The sequence below is a fragment of the Microcaecilia unicolor genome, chromosome 11, assembly GCF_901765095.1.
Source record: "Microcaecilia unicolor chromosome 11, aMicUni1.1, whole genome shotgun sequence".
NCBI lineage: Eukaryota > Metazoa > Chordata > Amphibia > Gymnophiona > Siphonopidae > Microcaecilia > Microcaecilia unicolor.
This window is the reverse complement of record NC_044041.1, coordinates 48,087,105-48,108,202: the sequence shown is the minus strand read 5'-3', so window position 1 is coordinate 48,108,202 and position 21,098 is coordinate 48,087,105. Positions and strand designations below refer to the sequence as shown.

At 41.9% G+C, this 21,098-nt stretch overlaps 1 protein-coding gene across 2 annotated transcripts in view; it reads left to right on the top strand.

Moving 5' to 3' along the window:
- Nucleotides 1–21,098, top strand: part of STX2 (syntaxin 2) — a 111,914-nt gene that overhangs the window by 28,547 nt on the left and 62,269 nt on the right. For both annotated transcript variants that reach the window (XM_030218192.1, XM_030218191.1), the window contains exon 3: nt 10,142–10,241. In XM_030218192.1, the coding sequence (XP_030074052.1) occupies nt 10,142–10,241 (100 nt within the window). The remainder of the gene's footprint in view (nt 1–10,141; nt 10,242–21,098) is intronic.

The following is a 21,098-nucleotide window of genomic DNA, read 5'->3' as shown; positions in this document are numbered from 1 at the left end:
TTGTTGAAATACCCACATTCTTGGAGTTTATTTTCCTACAGTAATAAAACAAAATAATACTTACATACTCAGAAGTGAAAGAAAATAAAAGTTTATTCTGGAAGCAAGTAAATAGTATCTCAAGCATAGGTTATTACAAGTCTAAAATACAGAAAAGAAATAATTAGAGAGACCACTTTGTCTCCATGCCAGTTCACTGCCCTGGGAACAAAGTAGTCCCACCCTTGCATAGATTTCCCTCACTTTTATACAATTAATTTAGCACAAGTTAAACAATAATCCAGAAACTAATTACCATCTTAACACATCCCACTAATCGATCATCTACTTTCCTGTTCTAATACATCTGACTTCTATCAATTACCAGTTCATATCCAAATCCCTAAAATAGCAGTTACGCCTCCTGGGTCACAAGGAGGCTCATTTTCAAAGCACTTAGCCTCCCAAAGTTCCATAGAAACCTATGGAACTTAGCCTCCCAAAGTGCTTTGAAAATATGCCTGATGGTCATATTATCTTCACCCACCATCTGGCTTCTGTGACTAAGGAATATACCCTTTTTTGTCTGTTAACTCTCAGAAAACATATAATAGAATCAGTAACCGCTTGTAATACATCATGCTTTGGGTCATGACCCTTACATAGGCCTCATCAGAAAAAAAATATGAATGCACAGCTTCCTTTCACATCCTGTTTGTTCTTCTCTCCCAGGTCTTAAACTTTCTCCCTAGCACCAGCTGCATGCCCACCTCCCAATTTCCCATCCCATGACTACCCAAGTTGTTACACTTTGATGCGTAAACATGTTTGGACCCAGTCTGATAAGGGAAGTGTGGGAGCTATAGATATTTTAAGTTACTTCACAATTGCAGCCTGCAAGCCAAGGCTGAAAACAGCAAACAGAATAATTACGGGGGAGAATAGTTGGGGGGAGAAGATAAATCTTACAGGTCCCTTGTGTCATTATTCAGAGAAGTGCTCTGAAAATACAAACATCAGGGCCCGAGCCCCCTTAAAGCTCCCCACAGGTCCAATGCTATCCGTTAGAGCAAATTCCACTGATAGTCACCGTTGAAGTAGGGATCCCAAGTTCTGGTCCGATAACGATTCAGGAATGCCTACAAATTGCAGGTTTCCATGGCAAGATCTGTTCTCTAGATCCTCGATATGCACCGCTTGCTCTCGCACCTGCTTTTCCAAGAGCATGACCACTTTCTCCGAGGCTCCCGCTGAGTCTTCAAGTTTGGACACCTGATTTTCTGCTTCTAGTCTCCGAGTTGTATCTGTCAGCAGAGCGCCCATGGTGGTAAGTTGTTCAGCTAGCTTCCCTAAACGGGGCTCAATTGCTTGCATAACCACCGCTGTAATCTGCGAGAGTTGGTGCACATACAGGACTAGGTTGTATATATGGTACCAAAAATATTTCCGCCTAGGTGTATTCTGTAAACTGCACCTAGATTTAGGCACAGTTTATAGAATATGCCTAGTGGCCATGTCTGCACCTAACTCTACATGTGTTTACGCCAAGTAAATACTGGCACCCAATTTAGGCGCAGAGCAGATAAGTGTGTGCAGATTTTCAGAATGCCCACAGTCCCTCCATTCCACGCCCCCTTTTGGCAGCACTCATTAGAATTTACTCGTACCAATTCTTTAAATTTTAATTAATGCCAATTAGTATCAATAATTGCTTAAGTGGCCATTTTCAGCACTGATTGGCTTGTTAAATAATTGTTACATGCACAAATCCAGAATTGAACCGAATTTGCGTGCACAATTTTGGTTGCGCTATATAGAATCCTGGGGACATAAGTACATAAGTATTGTCATACTGGGAAAGACCAAAGGTCCATCAAGGCCATCCTCCTGTTTCTACCAGTGGCCAATCCAGGTCACAGATACCTGGCAATATCCCAAAAAAGTACAAAACATTCTATACTGCTTATCCCAGAGATAGTGGATTTTCCCCAAGTCCATTTAATAATGATCTAAGGAAGCCGTCCAAACCTTTTTTAAAACTCCGCTAAGCTAACTGCATTCGAGTTTAATTACACGCTGAATGAAGAAAAATTTTCTCTGATTCGTTTTAAATTTACTACATTGTAGCTTCATCGCATGCCCCCTAGTCCTAGTATTTTTGGAAAGCGTAAACAGACGCTTCACATCTACCCGTTCAACTCCACTCATTATTTTATAGACCTCTATCATATCTCCCCTCAGCTGCCTTTTCTCCAAGCTGAAGAGCCCTAGCAGCTTTAGCCTTTCCTCATAAGGAAGTTGTCCCTTCCCCATCATTTTCGTCGCCCTTCTCTGTACCTTTTCTAATTCCACTATATCTTTTTTGAGGTATGGCGACCAGAATTGAACACAGTATTCGAGGTACGGTATGGAGCGATACAAAGGCATTATAACGTCTTCATTTTTCTTTTCCATTCCTTTCCTGATACCTAACATTCTATTTGCTTTCTTAGCTGCAGCAGCACACTGAACAGAAGGTTTCAACGTATCATCGGCGATGACACCTAGATCCCTTTCTTGGTCTGACTCCTAACGTGGAACCTTGCATGACGTAGCTATAATTCGGGTTCCTGTTTCCCACATGCATCACTTTGCACTTGCTCACATTAAACGTCATCAGCCATTTAGAATCCCAGTCTCGTAAGGTCCTCTTGTAATTTTTCACAATCCTCCCGCGATTTAACGACTTTGAATAACTTTGTGTCATCATCAAATTTAATTACCTCACTAGTTACTCCCATCTCTAGGTCATTTATAAATATGTTAAAAAGCAGCGGTCCCAGCACAGATTCTTGGGGAACCCCACTAGCTACCCTTCTCCATTGAGAATACTGACCATTTAACCCTACTCTCTGTTTTCTATCTTTTAACCAGTTTTTAATCCACAATAGAACACTACCTCCTATCCCATAACTCTCCAATTTCCTCTGGAGTTTTTCATGAGGTATTTTGTCAAGCGCCTTCTGAAAATCCATATGCATGATATCAACCGGCTCACATTTATCCACATGTTTGTTCACCCCTTCAAAAAAATGTAATAGATTGGTGAGGCAAGATTTCCCTTCACTAAATCCATGTTGGCTTTGTCTCATTAATGCATGTTTTTGAATATGCTCTGTAATTTTGTTCTTAATAGTCTCTACCATTTTGCCCGGCACCAACGTCAAACTCACCGGTCTATAATTTCCTGGATCTTCTCTGGAACCTTTTTTTAAAAAATTCACATTACATTGGCCACCCTCCAATCTTCCGGTACCACGCTCGATTTTAAGGATAAATTACAAGCTCCATTGTTTCAAAAAGTGAGGATCAGCAAAGAATTACAAAGTTTGACTTTTTCCAAAAAGTAAAAATAACTTCCGAATTGTGCAATATGATGATTTAAGTGAATACAGTTTATAGCAATATTTTAAGCCGAGATTATAATTGAGCTTGCAAATGTCAGATAATATTTACAATGTAGTTAGTGTTTTGGAGTGGAGGAGTAGCCTAATGGTTAGTGCAGTGGACTTTGATCCTGGGGAGCTGAGTGCGATTCCCACTGCAGCTCCCTGTGACTCTGGGCTTGTTCTGATCCAGCTTGTTCCAGCTCGTCCAACTTGCCTGCTCACTCACTCCCTACCCCTCACTACCTATGGCCCCCATTCACATTCTTTTCCTCGCCCTATCCCTCCCCAATCTCTTCCCCCTCTCTCCGCTGTCTACCACACGAACTCACTACCCATCCCCCCCGTCCTGCTCACTACTCCAATACCCTACCTACCCCTATCCCCCACCACCTCACCATCCCTTCTGTCCTCCTCCGCCTTCCTAGCTCTTAACCTCCAACACCTCCTTCCTGCCATGAACCCTTCCCCATACCTCCTCAGCGCATCCCGCCTTCGGCGCCCTACCTCCCCCACCCTTCTCCGCTCTCTCTTGCTCCTTCTCCTGCTATCCGCGGGAGACATCAATCCCAACCCAGGTCCTCCACACATGTCCTCGTCTCATCTATGCAAACGTTCCCGCGATATCTCCAGTCTCATCTACTACTACTACTATTTAGCATTTCTATAGCGCTACAAGGCATCTCCATTCCCCTCCTCCCCCTTCCTCCCTCCCCTTCTCATGTGCCCTGTGGAATGCCCACTCAATCTGCAACAAACTTACCTTCACCCATGATCTCTTCATCTCCCATTCCCTTCATCTGCTCGCCCTAACCAAAACCTGGCTCACCCCCGACGACACTGCCTCAGTCGCAGCCCTTTGCTACGGAGGCTACCTTTTCTCCCATTCGCCCCGCACAGTTAGCCGCGGTGGCGGCGTTGGCCTACTACTTTCGCCCTCCTGCAGTTTTCAACCCCTCCTCCTCCCACGGTCTCACTGCTTCTCATCCTTCGAAGTCCATTCCATCCGTCTATTCTACCCGCTGCCACTCCGAGTTGCAGTCCTCTACCGCCCCCCTGATAAGTCCCTCCCTTCCTTCCTCACTGACTGGCTCTCCGTTTTTCTTGAGCCCTCATCCCCATCCCTCATTCTTGGTGACTTCAACATACACACTGATAACCCATCCGACTCATACGCTTCTCAATTCCTCACCCTAACCTCCTCCTTCAACCTCCAACTGAGCTCCACCACCCTTACTTACAAATCTGGTCACTGTCATGATCTCGTCCTCTCTTCTACCTGCTCGCCCTCTAATCTCTGCGTCTCTGCTCTTCCCATTTCTGACCATCACCTGATCACATTCACACTTCATCACCCTCCCCCTCAGTCCCGCCCAACACTAACCACTACCTCCAGAAATCTCCAGGCTGTTGACCCCCCCACCTTATCCGCTACTATCTCTGATCTCCTCCCGTCCATCACGTCCTCCGAGTCTGTCGACAAGGCTGTTTCTAATTACAATGCCACTCTCTCCTCCGCCCTAGACACCCTTGCACCGTCTGTTTCCCGTCCCACAAGGCGCACTAATCCCCAGCCCTGGCTTAACCCCTGCACCCGTTACCTTCGCTCCTGCTCCCGATCGGCTGAACGCCTATGGAGGAAATCTCGCACCCATGCTGACTTCATTCACTACAAATTCATGCTATCCTCCTTCCAGTCCTCCCTATTCCTCGCCAAACAGGATTACTACACTCATTTGACTAATTCCCTCAGCTCTAACCCTCGTCTCTTCGCCACCCTCAACTCCCTCCTCAAAGTGCCTTCCGCTCCCACCCCCCCCCCCCACCCCCACTCTCTCCTCAATCACTGGCTGACTACTTCCGCGACAAGGTCCAGAAGATCAACCTCAAATTCACCACTAAACCTTCTCCTCTTCTTCATCCTATCACCCACTCCCTCATCCAATCAACCCAGGCCTCCTCCTCCTCTTTTCCTGATATCACCGAAGAGGAAACCGCCCATCTTCTCTCCTCCTCGAAATGCACCACCTGTTCCTCAGACCCCATTCCCACCAACTTACTTATCACCATCTCTCCTACTATCACCCCCCCCCCAATCTGTCATATCCTCAACCTCTCTCCACCGCATCTGTCCCTGACACCTTCAAACATGCTGTTGTCACACCTCTCCTCAAAAAACCTTCACTTGACCCTACCTGTCCCTCCAACTACCGCCCCATCTCCCTCCTACCCTTCCTCTCCAAAATACTTGAACGTGCCGTTCACAGCTGTTGCATTGATTTTCTCGCCTCTCATACCATCCTCGATCCGCTTCAATCTGGCTTTCGCCCACTTCACTCGACAGAAACGGCACTATCCAAAGTCTGTAATGACCTGTTCCTTGCTAAATCCAAAGGTCATTACTCCATCCTCATTCTCCTCGACCTATCCGCCACTTTTGACACTGTCAATCACAACTTACTTCTTGACACTCTGTCCTCTTTTGGGTTCCAGGGCTCTGTCCTCTCCTGGTTCTCCTCTTATCTCTCCCATCGTACCTTCAGAGTACAGTCTCATGGTTCTTCCTCCACCCCTATCCCGCTCTCTGTTGGAGTCCCTCAGGGTTCTGTCCTTGGACCCCTTCTTTTCTCTATCTACACCTCTTCCCTGGGCTCCCTGATCTCGTCTCATGGCTTCCAGTGTCATCTGTATGCTGACGACACCCAGCTTTATCTCTCCACACCTAACATCACTGCAGACACCCAGGCCAAAGTATCGGCCTGCTTATCCGACTTTGCTGCTTGGATGTCCAACCGCCACCTGAAACTGAACATGGCCAAGACCGAACTTCTTGTCTTCCCACCCAAACCCACTTCTCCTCTACCTCCATTCTCTATTTCGGTTGATAACACCCTCATCGTCCCCGTCTCTTCTGCCCGCAACCTCGGTGTCATCTTCGACTCCTCCCTCTCCTTCTCTGCGCATATCCAGCAGATAGCCAAGACCTGTCGCATCTTCCTCTATAACATTAGCAAAATCCGCCCTTTCCTCTCTGAGCACACCACCCGAACTGTTATCCACTCTCTCATTACCTCTCGCCTTGACTACTGCAACCTACTCCTCACTGGTCTCCCACTTAGCCACCTATCCCCCCTTCAGTCCGTTCAGAACTCTGCTGCACGTCTTATCTTCCGCCTGAACCGATACTCATATCACCCTTCTTCTCAAGTCACTTCATTGGCTTCCGATCAGTTACCGCATTCAGTTCAAGCTTCTGCTACTAACCTACAAATGTACTCGATCTGCAGCCCCTCCTTACCTCTCAACCCTCATCTCCCCTTATGTTTCTACCCGTAACCTCCGCTCTCAAGACAAATCCCTCCTTTCAGTACCCTTCTCCACCACCGCCAACTCCAGGCTCCGCCCTTTCTGCCTCGCCTCACCCCATGCATGGAACAAACTCCCCGAGCCCATACGCCAGGCCCCCCTCCCTGCCCATCTTCAAATCTCTGCTTAAAGCCCACCAAGGTCGCCTTCGGCACCTAACCTCTACACCTCTACCCAAGAAATCTAGACTGCCCCAACTTGACATTCGTTCTTTAGATTGTAAGCTCCTTTGAGCAGGGACCGTCCTTTTTGTTTATTTTGTACAGCGCTGCGTAACCCTAGCAGCACTCTAGAAATGTTAAGTAGTAGTAGTAGTAAGTCACTTAACCCTCCGTTGCCCCTGGTACAAAATAAGTACATGAATATGTGTAAACCGCTTTGAATGTAGTTGCAAAAACCTCAGAAAGGCGGTGTATGGCGTCCCATTTCCCTTTTATTCTTTTTAAGCTGTTTTCAGCAATTAGTTCACATAGGTATTTCCATTTTATTAGTATTGCTTGCACCTTGTGCACTAGACTTTCTACTCGTATTTTGAATTAGGTTGATAGGGCACAGTTTGGGCAGATCTGAGGTAGAGCGGTGATGTATCTTGTGTTAAATTATATTATCTTACATGTATTTGGGCAGGTGAGAATTTGTGCGTTAGGGTTAATTCTGAATACCTACTTTATAAAGTCACATTAGTAGCTATGTTGCCTTCAAAAAATAGTGCTTTTGTGAATGTTTCACATAGGTGCCCTGTCATGGTATGTAGTGCTGCTTATGTATGATATACTTATATCATAGTAGTAATACTTTTCAAAATCTTCCAAGTAAGAGAAATGTTCTTTCTATCTTTTAGTTCAGATTTGCATTATAAGTCTGTAATGTCAGTCTGGCATTCCTGAGCAATCACATGCGCAGCACTTACGTGTTGGCTTTTCTCACCTCTGGAACCATGTCTACTGGGGAATTTACGACCATGGAGAAATAGAGGCACTATTGTGTAGGAAACATTTCCTGATGGTTTGTCACTGCTTTTAAATACAGCACTGAATTTGCAGCTTGCATGGAGTTGATGAAACCTGGGCTGGAAAGAGCAGATTGGTGCTTGTGGATTAATTTAATCAAGTATGACCAATGTGTATATGTGTTTTTAATCGTATTTCAGTTTTGTGTTATGGAAAAATGTTATTTGAGGGTGGGGGAGAAGCAAATGTGACTTCTGCCTTTTCTCTGTTGCTAAAAATATATAAATGTTCAAACTGTGATAATTAAATGATCTACAAGGGTTATTCAACTTTTCTTTATGAGAAACATTGTGTATAATGGACATTTTCAAGTCATATTGGTAAACTTCAGCTATAAAAGTAGCTTTTTCTTGTAAATAGTTCTGTGGAAGTGTTGAAGGAAGTGCTGATTACGAGTAATTGATCGTTAAGGGAAGTACTTCATAGTGCAGTGTAAGATTTCACATGCAGCAGTGTGTGTATTGACCAAGTGTTTGTTTCCCATGATATGGTACATTGAGTTTTGCTGTTGGTGTTCTGAACACTTCATAATGATGCTCCATTGGCCTTAGTTCAGGGCTTGAGGGCATATTGTCCTTGGAGGGCTTTGAGGTTTCAGGATCAGGATTGTTGATTGTCCATTCGTTCCATCAAGTTCACTTGAAGGAAGTTCGGGCTTGTGGTTTTTTTTGTTTTTTTGGCCCTCGATTGTGAATGCTGTCTTTCCTGAAATGTTGTATTTCCTCTTTATCTTTATTTAAGAAGCAGTTGAAAACTTTGTTTTTTTTTTTAAACCCTTTCCTTGCTGAGAGAGTGGCTTATTTTATGTATAATTGAAGTGTGTGTGTGTGTGTTTGTTTTTGGGTTTGTTTTTTTTTGTGTGTCCTTTTGTGATCAGCTCAGATGGCTGGATGTGTAGGCTATAATTTTATTAAATAAATACATATGTGGCTATATAGGGCCTTGTCCTTTGCTATAGGAATGTGACCTGAATTTTTTATTATTTTTTTTGATTGTCTTCAAAGACGTAATGGCTGTGGTAGTGTTTTGATTCAGTTTTTTTTTTTTTTAATATTTCTGATACTATAGTTAATGGTTGGGAACCGAACTGAATTCTTGTTCAGATCCTTCTGTTGACTTTTAAAGTTGAATTTGCAAGTTCTCTGGGCGAGAGATTGCCCATCGGATTTATCTCGACAGTACTATTAATTCTAAGTAGCTCTTATTTTTTTGCTTCAGGGCTTTAGCAAATCAATTACTTTTTTGAATAAAAACCTGTATTTCTTGCATATCAGCTATCTAAATATTGCATATACTAAACAAACTGCCTCAAAAGTCAGTAAGTTTTTAAAATATTCCGTGGCACATCTGCCACAGTAAAGTATGAGTTGTAAAAAACTGGTGAAACAGCAGATGATAAACTTAGTATGCAGTAAATATACCTTGCACATTTTGAATTATTGTTATAATAAAAGGTGGAAGATCTTTAGAAAAGTTAGACACCATTCAAAGCTTTTAGGAGCCAAGACAAATATGATTTATATTTAAGTGTAACTTACACTTTTTTGTAGCTTTATTTCTTTGATTTTTTTGTGTTTTGTTGCGGGTTGACTGCTTTTAAATATGGGCCTTACTCGTCCAATGTTTTTTCCCTCAACAGCCTCACATATATTTACTCATAAAGCAAGAATAAAGGGGAAGGAGCAGTGTCCTGCTGCCTCCTTTATATACCAACTAGGGCAACAGATGACAGCTTCTTGTTTGCCTGCCTGGAGCTCTGAACGTTTTTAATAATCCAAGTGACCAGGCAATCTAGATTTTTCCACTCGTGCCCTAAGTTTTTAATTTTATTAAATTTCAAAACTATGGAAGCCATTCACTTTTATATTAACTTCCTTTAACAATCTGTTACATTTTCAACAAACAGCTTAAGTTTCACAGAAGCATCATGATTTTAATGCATGAGACTGTTAGGCTAAATGTGAGACAGGTAAACTGTGGCCTGTAGGAGCTTTTAATCCGACTCTTGGTGTTGAATAGGTGGCGTTCAGTGAGGCAGGTTAATGGGGGTGGGCCATTTCTGCTAAAACTTGTTAAATTCTTCCCTCCTCTTCACCTTGCCCCAACTCCCCTTTTAGAGCTCCGGGGGGGGGGGGGGGGGGGGGGAAACTCTACTCCTTGGACCCAAAGTTTACTACCCCTAGACTAATTGCATAAAGCATTTTTCCCAGGATCACAGAATGGCTCTTCCCTTTTTTGTGTTTTAAGCAAAATGCATTATACAGCCATATCCACGATTTCTTGCTGTTCTGTATTGACAGTTTTATTGCCTGATAATGTGAAGAAGGGAATGTTTTATCCTTTCTCTCTTTATTTTTATAGGTAGAGGATCTTAGAAATTCAATAACTAAAATTTCTCAGATTGTGGAAGAAGTAAAGAAGAAACACAGTACAATCCTTTCTGCACCAAATCCTGGCGATAGTAAGACTCATTTTTTTTTTAGCATAAATGTGAATAATGGATTACAGTGTAGTAGCTGGTTAAAGAGAGCTAGCTGCCTTATGGACAGCTTAAATGTATTCTGAAATGAGTTTGTGGTGTCAGTTTAATTTCAAGTGTACAAGTGACCACATCATAAATGATACAATTGTCAGTCAGCTTTCAAACCAAAGGTTGCATGGTAGAGGCTGAATAACCACCCTACCTAAATATTGCTTGCCTCCAGAACACAAGTGAGATACATTCATGGCTAGCTCAACTATTAGGCAGGACTAGGAAGTCATCCTAGTGGAGGAGTAGCCTAGTGGTTAGAGCACCAGTCTTGACATCGGAGGTGGGCGGTTCAAATTCCACTACTGCTCCTTGTGATCTTGGGCAAGTCACTTAACCCTCCATTGCCTCAGGTACAAAATTAGATTGTGAGCCCTCCAGGGACAGAGAAATACCCAGTGTATTTGAATGTAACTCACCTCGAGCTACTACTGAAAAGGTGTGAGCAAAATCTAAATAAATAAATCTTTGGCAGCAGCTGCCGTCAAAGCAAAGCAATAGATCTTGACATCCACACAAACTAAAAAAAAAAACAGGCGATACTAGTAGGAAGGGTGAGCACATAGCCCATTTGCCCAGAGTATTCTGAAAGAAGGGGAAGGGAAGGTCCTTGGACACTTAAGGTCTTGCACAAGCCCTAAGCACTTTGGCAGGGCAGTGTGTGGGAGATAACATTGCTGCTGGCCATGCTGTATATACTTGGAAAATCAATTCCCAACTTAGTCTGGTATCTTTTGCAAGCACTATATTATATAGAAACCAATCTTGCTTATTGCTGTAGTTGCTATATTAAAAGCTGCTTTGGATTAATACATTTCTACTGTCTGCATCTTTTGTGTATGTTTTATATAAAGTTATGCATCTTGAATTTTATCATCCTTTTGTCCAGTGTACTTTGATTTCTCATTAGTAATAAAAATGTTGAGTCTTAGAGAATTGAGAACAAAACATAATGCATTCCCCCCCCCCCCCCCAAGTTTATTTCCTAATGATACTCTGTGTTTACATTATATAGTAAAAAGGGGTTAGACAGTTTCCTAAAGGACAAGTCAATAAACCCATCCTCCCTCCCCTGCCGAGTTCCATACCCCCCTCCCTCCCGAGTTGCAGACCCCCTCCCACTGAGTTGAAACCCCCCCCCCCCCCCCCCCCCCCCCCCCCCCCCCGTGGCGCGACCCTCTAGACACCACCCTTTCGTCCGGAAAACCTCCCCCGAAGCCTGTGCGTACCTCTGCTGACAGAGGCAAACTTCTGTTCTTGGCTGCGGGGCGTTCCTTGTTGAATGAACATCTGTTGAAGTTTCTGTTTGTGCGTCTGATGTCAGACGCACGCACAGAGACTTGGACAGATACTCCTTCATCAAGCCACGCCCCGCAGGCGAGAAGAGAAGTTAGTCTCCGTCAGCAGAGGTAGGCGAAGGCTTTGGGGGAGGTTTTTTCTGAGGAAAGGGTGGTGTCCAGAGGGTCGCGGCAGGGGGGTCCAGGGGGCAGTAACGCGGAGGGGGTGTGTTGCAATCGGAGGGAGGGGGGAGTGTGTAACTCATTGGTAGGGGAGCGTGTTTCCCTACTCCTACCTTTCCGTTGCGTTCCTTTTGTTCACCGAAATTGTTCTGCCCTCGATGTCATCACGTTCGACGCGAGGGCGTGACAGAGAGACATGGTCAGTGGAGAGGCTTCACCACCACGAAGTTACGAACCCTTCACGGAAGTGGGTGGAGCTTGGGGCTTCATTAGAACGTTGGGGTTGCGAATTATGTCCGGATGGGGTGTGGCTGAGGGTGGGTGTATGAGTGAGAGTGAGTGGTGCTGACAGGCTACAACAGTACAGGGCTTCAGTGTTTCCCTGCCATGCAGTGAGCTTCAGAATTGGAGGTGAGAATTATTTATATAGATTTGGGGTCTCATCAATTGGATACCTTTGCATCTATTAAGGCTTCCCATTATGTTACACAACTTCTTAGGACTAACTGTTCTAGAAGCTTGTTTCATTTGTTAAAAAGTTTTTTCCTTCTGTTGGATGGCTCCCCGATCTCTGTTTCTAACCTACACAGCACATTGACTTTAGTGGTACCTGGGAAAGATTTTGCACAATTGGTGCAGAAATGGAATACTGAGTTTGGAGTTTGCATCTGGGAGGAGGAGGAGGTTATTAAACTATTACAATTGTTACCTAGCCATATGCACAGTGCTACATATAGGGAATGTCAATTCAGGATTGTTACTAGATCATATTTCTCTCCCAAGCAAGCCTTTTATGCTGGTTGTGTTTCTTCCATGGAGTGTGCCAAGTGTGGTCACTCTGATGCCACACTTTCTCACTTTATGGTTTTGCCCACCTATTAAAACATTTTTGGCATGATTTGATTGGATATTGGGAGCAGCTGCTCCAAAAGTCTATCCTGTTATCCATTTTGGAGAGGTGGAGCATTGTGTTCCCCTTACGCGAAAGGAATATCTATTTTTATATAAGGCTAGTGTGGTGGGTAAAAAATGTATCTTGCAACATTGAACTATGAGCTCTCCACCTAAGTTTTGGCATTGGAGGAATGCTTTTTGTAACTTATTGATCATGGAGGCTGAGGATGCATACCTTACTTTGAAACAAAAGCAGAGGTTTTAGGCCATCTGGGAACCTTATGTGCAATCTTTGTCCTCTCGAGTACGTGGTCTTATCTTAAATAAGTTATCATTATAAATTAGCCCTGAGGACCTAGGTTTCTATTTGGTCTGAGGGGGGAGGGTCAGGTTGGGTGGTTCTGGGTGTTTCTTTTGGATGGATATGATTATATTTGAGATTACTGTGGGGAGCTATAAGAGTCCAAGCTCTGTACAGACTTGTGCTCTCTGCATCTTTGGTTCAGGGGGTTTGTTGTATGTCTCCTTTTTGTGTATTGTTGATAAGCTGATTTCAACTCAACAATGGACATGCTGTGTACTAGGATGGTAGGTGTTGGGATAGGGAAAGGAAGGGGACAGGTTATGAGTTGGATTTGTTGTTTTTTAAAAAGTTAAACATTGAAACACTATATTGTGTATTTGACTGTTTATTGAATTCTTCAATAAAAATGATTTCACATAAAAATGGTATTGTGCAGACTGATGTAGAATAATTCTATAATAAAGTTTTGTTTTGTTTTTAAGTGATTTCCTGTTATGTAATAAAGCGTCACTAGAGGGAAAGGGCTGATAGGTGGCAATCAGTTGAGTCAGGATCCAGCCAGGTCTTGCAAGCCTTTCCGATATCATACAACTATTTATTTTCAGATATTCTTAGTTATTGTGGAGCACCTGACTGCAAATCTAAAATATTTGAAAACTGCTGTTTAATTATTTAATTATTCCTTTTTGGAAGGAAGCACCTTAACTACAAAAAACATAATATGCCTGTCAGATTCAATACCCTGCTTCTAAACTGAATTTAAAGGGCAGTTAATACTTCCTGGACTGGTTCATGTTATAATTTCATTAATGAAGTTAGATCTGTGCAAGGGCTATTCTTCTTTTACACTTAATGCCTTTTTTCTTTTTTTCTGGCCTTTGTCTCAGAGAATGTCTTCATAGGCTAATTATAACTGTTTGCAGCAGCATGCACCACAGGCACTCAGTGCAGCAAAAGCCTTCCTTATTAATCTCGATTCTCCAGTGGGATATAGGCAGTGCCTGGTACCATGCCATAATTAGAAAAAAGCAAAACAATGGTCTGGTGATAAATGGTCACAGCAAACTAAATGTGATTTTATAAGGGGAAAATCATGTTTGCTATGTGATGTTTGCAAGACTGTGATAGCAAAAATGATTAAATTATAAGGTCTGCAAATTCCTTTCTGACTTAAAAACAAAAGTGCTGTTAGGGATGGTTTTGAGCCTAAAAACAGTTCAGCCACAAGGAATTTCAGCTGTAATTGTTCTTATTTGGATTTTAGATTTAATTACTCTCTTCCAAATCCGTCTTTAAGGCATCTTACATTCAGCTGCATGAGTTATTTTCCTATACAGATGGGCTCACAAGGTAAGTTGTACCTTAGGTAATTGGAGGATTAAATTGAACCTGGTTTCTTGGTTCTTAGCCCATTGATGCTCCTAGATGCTGCTCAGATATAAAGTGCAATACTATTTGAATTGAAAGCAAAATAAATTTTGAGAAAATATTACATTTGCTCCTTATCCATGATAGCTTTTTTTTTAATACACATCATGCCAAATTAGCTTTCTACAAAACTACTTATTTCTGTAAGTTCACAATTGCATCTTGTGGGGACTGGCGTGGTGGTGGTGTAATAGGTCCTTATATAATCCCCAAGTTTAGTCTTCTGCATCCTGGGGATGCTGCTATGGAAGGCGCAGTTGTGGTCATTACCTAAGAAACACCTAGTGGCCTGATTTCAGGACCCATGATTGCAGGGTTCTGGCTGGAGCTCTGGTTAATAACCCTGGCCAAGATAATCACTGAAATAACTTGGGCCCCAATGCTCAGAGCTACCATGAGCCTAAGCATGTAGTTAACACCGGGTGTGCATACACATTATTATGTGCTGAATGCTTAGAGGGCTCGACCGTGGGTATTAACGTGTGCGGTACAGATGGGTGCCAACTGTATCCAAATTTGTTAAAATGGATTTTTATGAGCTCATTAAGTATTTCTTCGCACTGCACAGTTGGAAGCGTTGCAATGCATAGAAGAAAATGATGGCCTATAATGCTCATGTTTTCACTAGGTCAAGGGCAGGGTAGAAGGATTTGAGGAGAGGATTTCCTGTCAGTTGTTCATGTTAAGCACTGGTTTTGGTATTTTTTTACAATTGGAAGAAGGCTCCTGCAAGTTTTAAAGACAGGAAGTCTGAGCAAAATTGAAAGTAAAAGTACACATTCATGCCTGTTCTGTACCTAAATATGAGCCTTGCAAAAATTCCATGTGCTAATGTGGAAAATATTCTACCTTAGAAATATATTTTAATAGCAGGTTAGAATTTAGTAAGTGTGACCACTTTCTGAATGTGTATTACTTTACTGTTTAACTCTACAGAACAGAGTGTTAAGTGACCTAGGGACCTTTAGAAATGGAAAAACATTCTAAGTCATTTTGTATCTTGGGAGCAATTTATGACTCCAATATATTATGGATAATCTAATGGTCAAGAGGTGAAAGAGACTATCATGGAGACGATAAACCTCAGTAAACTAACCTATGCTCATGTAATAATAAATCTTTATGTATTCTTTTGATCCTCTTGTGTTGAAGATGCCAAATTCTCTATATAAGAAACTAGCCTCTGTCCAGAATTTAGAACATACCTGGTTTGCCATTAAGCCTTGTATGTTCTCATGTAGCGATATATCAATAAACAGTTGTTAAATTGAGCACAGGCTAGTTCTACAATAGCGGTGGAGAATGTGGGCGGTGTAACTCCCTCCGAACCACACAGGACGGACCTTTCCCTGCACCAACAGAAAGAAGTTGGAGGATCTTGATTTAAAAAAAAAAAATCCTCTAAGAAATGGGGAAAGATCCGTCCATGTGCAGAGCATTCAGGGATACAGCAGATTTCCCAGATAATTTTGAGCACAGACGGTTTTATGTTATCTGCAGATAGTGTTTGTTTCTGTCACCAGTGTGGTTATTGCTGTTAAATGTTCTGTGAGGACATGTCACTGTGGTCTGGCACACTGACTAATTTTACCACCTGTCAGAACTCATTCCACCTTTCTCTTTAAGTGTTTGCTTCTTCCTCTTGATCAAAATTCAGGGCTGTAGTTTCAGGGTAAGTAATAGTTCACAGGTTAAAGTCTCTAGGAAGGAGATTGGGTGTCCTGAGACAGGAAGTGCAGGGAACAGATATTGGGACATATTCGGCAAAAAGAGCAAGCATTAACATGGGAACTGGCATGAGTCAAATCCCAAAAGGTAAGCATATATGTTTAGTAATTGCAGCCCAAATAGCCATTACATTTTAACTAGATGGAATAAAATCTGAGAGACATGGGAGAGAGAGAGAATTTCATGGAAGTCATAAAGATTCCTTACGGAGCGACAGCCTGTGGTCTGTGCTGTCTTTAAACGTTTAGAATTTTAAGTCGGTGCAAACTGAAAGGGGGAAAAAAGGTTTTAAGGTTATAATCAGTATTGTTTGTAATAAACTGATGAGGTGCAAAGCTATTTAGTTTATGGGAGCTGTTTCAGCTCCAGAGAAAAGACTTCTCATTTCACTGAAGCCATTTTTAGAGGGACAATAAGAACAAAAAGTGCTGTGCTTATATTGTTGCAACTCTGAGTGGTCTGCATTGATGCAAATGTGTATGATCCTTTAGTTACTGAAAAGGACTTCATGGATTTATTGTGTCACTGGAACAGCACAGAGAACTTGTTAATAGACTGCTGTAATTTGTTTTCTGTTTATCTTTACCTTGCTGACAATTGTACTCTGAGTTTAAATTATTTAGCAAATGAGAATTAGGTGAATTTTATTGAATACACACAAACTGATTTCTGAGCATAATACCTTTGCAAAGGGTGTGTGTGTGTGTGTGAGACTTATTAGCACATGTCACGGCATTCTTTATGCTGTTTAAGCAGCTAACCTGCCATAGAGACATATTTTCAAAGCACTTAGAAAGTCTAAGTGCTTTGAAAATGAGCCCCATAGTGTAACATTCTTTAGTGTTGCCGAATAGATGCTGTTCTCGGATGCCTTGCTTCCTTTAGCTAAATTGTTAGGGATGCCAGACTCTCATATTAGGATTTTTCTGTTTTTGCAAATAGATTTTATCATCCACACATTAGAGATCAATATATGGGTTTTCTAGAGATAAGGGCATTTCATTTTTTAGGTTTAAAAAAAAAAAAAGAGTAAATTGTTCCTTTTCCCCCGACTGCCACGGGAGTTAGGAAAAGGTAAGGGATTCAGCCCTTCGTCTGACATGTGCAATGCACAGCGTTAGTCAACCTTTAATTTGCTGGATAAACCTGTATTATTGTTTTAAATGTAGCTTTTATGTGTGAAACGGGTGAACTGTACAGTAGTATTCTATAAATGAATGTTACTTTAACTTTAATCTAGACAAAAAGTTTAATTTAGTTTGTGAATTAATGTATTCTGCTTTAGTGATAGATGTAAATAACGATTGCCACACTGACTGATAATAGAGGACATTTGGAAAAAAATATGCATATGTGTTGTGTGTGGTATATGGTCTCTTTTCATTTTGTTTTTGGAAATTGTATGTCTAGAAGGGATTTTTGTCCAACTGAAAAGATAAATTGTTTGTATAATGGTGTTTATATTTGATTGTGTTTTCCCTTTCCCATGCATTGTAGGGTGGAGTGCGGGGGTTGTCGTCTGGCCTATTCATAGTTTCAAAGATAATTACCAAAGGAGATGTAGTAAGAAATTAGTATTCTTAGGGCAAGTGTATAATTTTATAAGGTGCTAAATTAATTTGAAAAAAAAAATAGTGCCATATTTTAAATGTTTTGCATTGTTGAAATTAGGATGCTGATGTGATTTTTATTTTTTCCCTAATTTCCATAAATGAAGCATGTCTAATGATTTTTAAGCAGAGGCCTGCTTGTAGCAGACCTGTTTGCCTAGAAAGCCACAAAGTTATGTTTTGAATTATGTGGAGTAAAATTGTGAAGAAGTTGGAAGAAATCTCCCAGTCATTCTTGGGAAATTTTATGTAGAAGGTTACAGAGATGTTCAAGCAAATAAGAAGGTGTATTTGTAATGAGACATTGTAAAGTTGTTTGCTGTCAATGTGCAAGTTGTGTAAACTGTTTCACAGTATGTATTGTGAATAGTCACACGGCAGAGGTGATTTGCTAGTATAATAAGCAGCGTGTATAGAAAGGAAATTGCAGGTTGGCTAGAATATATGTGGAAGTATTTGAACAGGGATATGTATATGAATTATGATATACTCTTTTGGGATAAGCCAGAATAGCAATTGATTTTATTGTGAATTTAATGTAACTAGAACTGTGTAAAGCATAAAATCTGAGAAAAACATTGAGTTAATGGAATTTTGCTAAGGAATTAGGATGGTACAATAGTCAATAGGACTAAATAGGTTGGAAAAGAGGTTGAGGGTAATACAAATAACACAGCTAGATAGACGTTATGCAGAAAGTAATTGATTTTGTGGCCTAAACAAATATGAGACCCTCATTGCAAACAATGCTGACATGTTTAACTGATTTACTGTTTTGAGCCATGTTGCAGGTTTAAAGAACTTTCATTTAATATTAATTGAAGTCTTCCAGAGAAAGCCTGATCTCTCCTACATTGCAAGTCTCCACTTCAAACTTGCAGAAGCCCATTATGGTTCCACATGATGTACTTCAACAGGACCTCCTCTTTATCAGTCATCAGAGGGAACTGAATGGCCCTACAGATTCATCTGTCACCAGGATTGCTGGCCTACAACAACAATTTTTTTTTTTTTTTTTAAGAGACTAAAACTTTATAGTGTGTGTTTATTTTTCTTGAAACTAAGCACTTTTCCTAATTACTACTTTATTGTATTAGGAGTTTATTCCTTCCTTTAGTATTAAAGTATTATCTTGTATATAATGCTAGAATTATTACTAAGGTTGTGAAATTTAAAAGAAAGAGATCAATTAAAGGAAATGTGTTGCAGTATTGTCAGGCCTTAACCCATGCTGTGCAGTCTTATCATTCCAAGGTACGAGAAGTGTTGCTGGATAGACTGAGAGGCAGATGCACTAAGCTTTAATGACCCTCTAACGAAGAATTTTCGAACCGTGGCATGCATTAAAGCCCATTTTCCGACCACGGTAGCAGAAAACGAAAACGGAATGCAGATGAGCAAATTGTGTAGAAACCCCATAGAAATGAGATGCATCAAAGTTTTCCGACTACCCTACCCTGATTTCAGACGGGGGCGGGGTCAGGGAAGACGAAGGAGAGAGACGTCCTGAAGACTGCAGCGATCTGGTCTTCTTGCCCGTGCAGCGCCTTCATACAGAGGTGAGAGGCGCTGCACGGGCCCGGTAATGCGGGTGGGGGCCCGGAGGAGGGGGGAGCGGCGGCGACGATCTCAGGGGGGCTGGTGGGGGTGGGGCACGGGGGCGGAGGATGGCGGGAGGCGGAGCTGCGTGGGGAAAGAAAGAGTTGACAGACAGGAAGGGAGGGGGGCCGAAGCTTTGATTTTTGTTTTCTTTTATTTAATGCTGGCGGAGGAAGCGGGGAGCAGCAGCGGTGACCACGGGCGGGAGGGGGAGAGCAAAGCCATCCATACAGGACGCTCCTGACGAGCACCTTTGCCCTCTCCCGATCCACGTGTTTGTGTGTTGTTTTGTTTTTACGTTTATGGCATGCGCAGAGCAGCCAGCGTAACGCTTGGCTGCTCTGCGCATGCTTTAGGGGCCGATTACCAACGGGGATTCCACCAGATTGATGCATTGTACTTTCAAATACCGCACCGAACATGTGCGACTTGTTTTTTTGCTGCATTGTTCGTTTTTTAAAATTTGCTAACAGCTTTTACGTTTTTGCTTTTTTTACGTTTGGTTGATGCATCTGGCTCTGAGTGTTTGTGAGAGTATGAGAGAGAATTATATTAAACAATAAATGAGTTCTACTGACATTTCAGAAATCACTGAAACCAGAGTTTGTCGTCACCTACTTGGGAGACAAGGGACTTAAGAGAATCAGATAATATGACATTTGAATACCCATATTGTCCTTTGTGGTGCATGCTTTTACTTTTATTATTTTACTGTTGTTGGTGTATATTATAACTTGGGTTTACCAACCTTGTTAGACTAAAATAGAAATAGTAGTCTGCCTAACTTTTTCTTAGCTCTTAGACATATCTGTGTGACGCAAGATGAGCTTAATAGCACCCAGGAGTGTATTATTCCTTTTTTATTTTCCCTTGTTCTTTCACTAGAGCTTAACTGGATTATTAGGCTTGCTGACACACTGCATGAAATTTTGAGTTTATCTGACTGTTGGTTTTGTATTCATAGAACACCCTCTTCCCACACAGGTATTCCTCTGGTCAGTGTGCCTTTAACAGCCTCTGAGATAGCGGGAGGGATGCCTGCATGGGATCCAAAGAAATTATCCAGTGTTAATGTAACTGGGAGTGAAGCCCTGAACAATACCCATGATCACCTATTGTACTGGTTGGTCACACTTAACCAAAAATGCCACTTATTGTGTGTGAGCCAATGGACCGATTTTCTTGATTATCCTTGGTAACATTGGAATGGGACTAATATATAGCTAGATGGTGTCAGTATTATTGGATCTATGTTAAGTAAAAATACTGTAACCCATGAGATATTAGATGAATAAGTATGCAAAGAATATAGGGAATGCCCAATTATAAGAGGGCTGGATTATCCATGGGGAGGTGGTTATAATCCATTAGGAACTTATGAACCCCCTATTCCTAACTGGTATTTTTCTAAAGGACTTGAAGCATTGACGGGGGCATTATTTTGTGTGAGGTAATAAGGCCTACACAAAATTACCTCCATATACCTTCATCAGAAATTCCATAGCCTAGCACCAGGAGCACCCCTCCTCCTATGACCCAAATTTGGAAGCAATGGGATCTGGAAGAAGCATGTAAGCTGATCAACACCACAAAGTCTCTGAAAGGGACCTGGTCATCAGAGTCTTTACTAGCCCTTCTACCCTTTGGAGCCACTGCTGTGTTACCAATGCATGGAGGAGCCATATGTAGACTGCAAGTGACAGTGAACATTCTAGGTGATGAAGTTAAAGACGTGGTGCTTTAGCAGAAGAAGCTAAGCAGACTA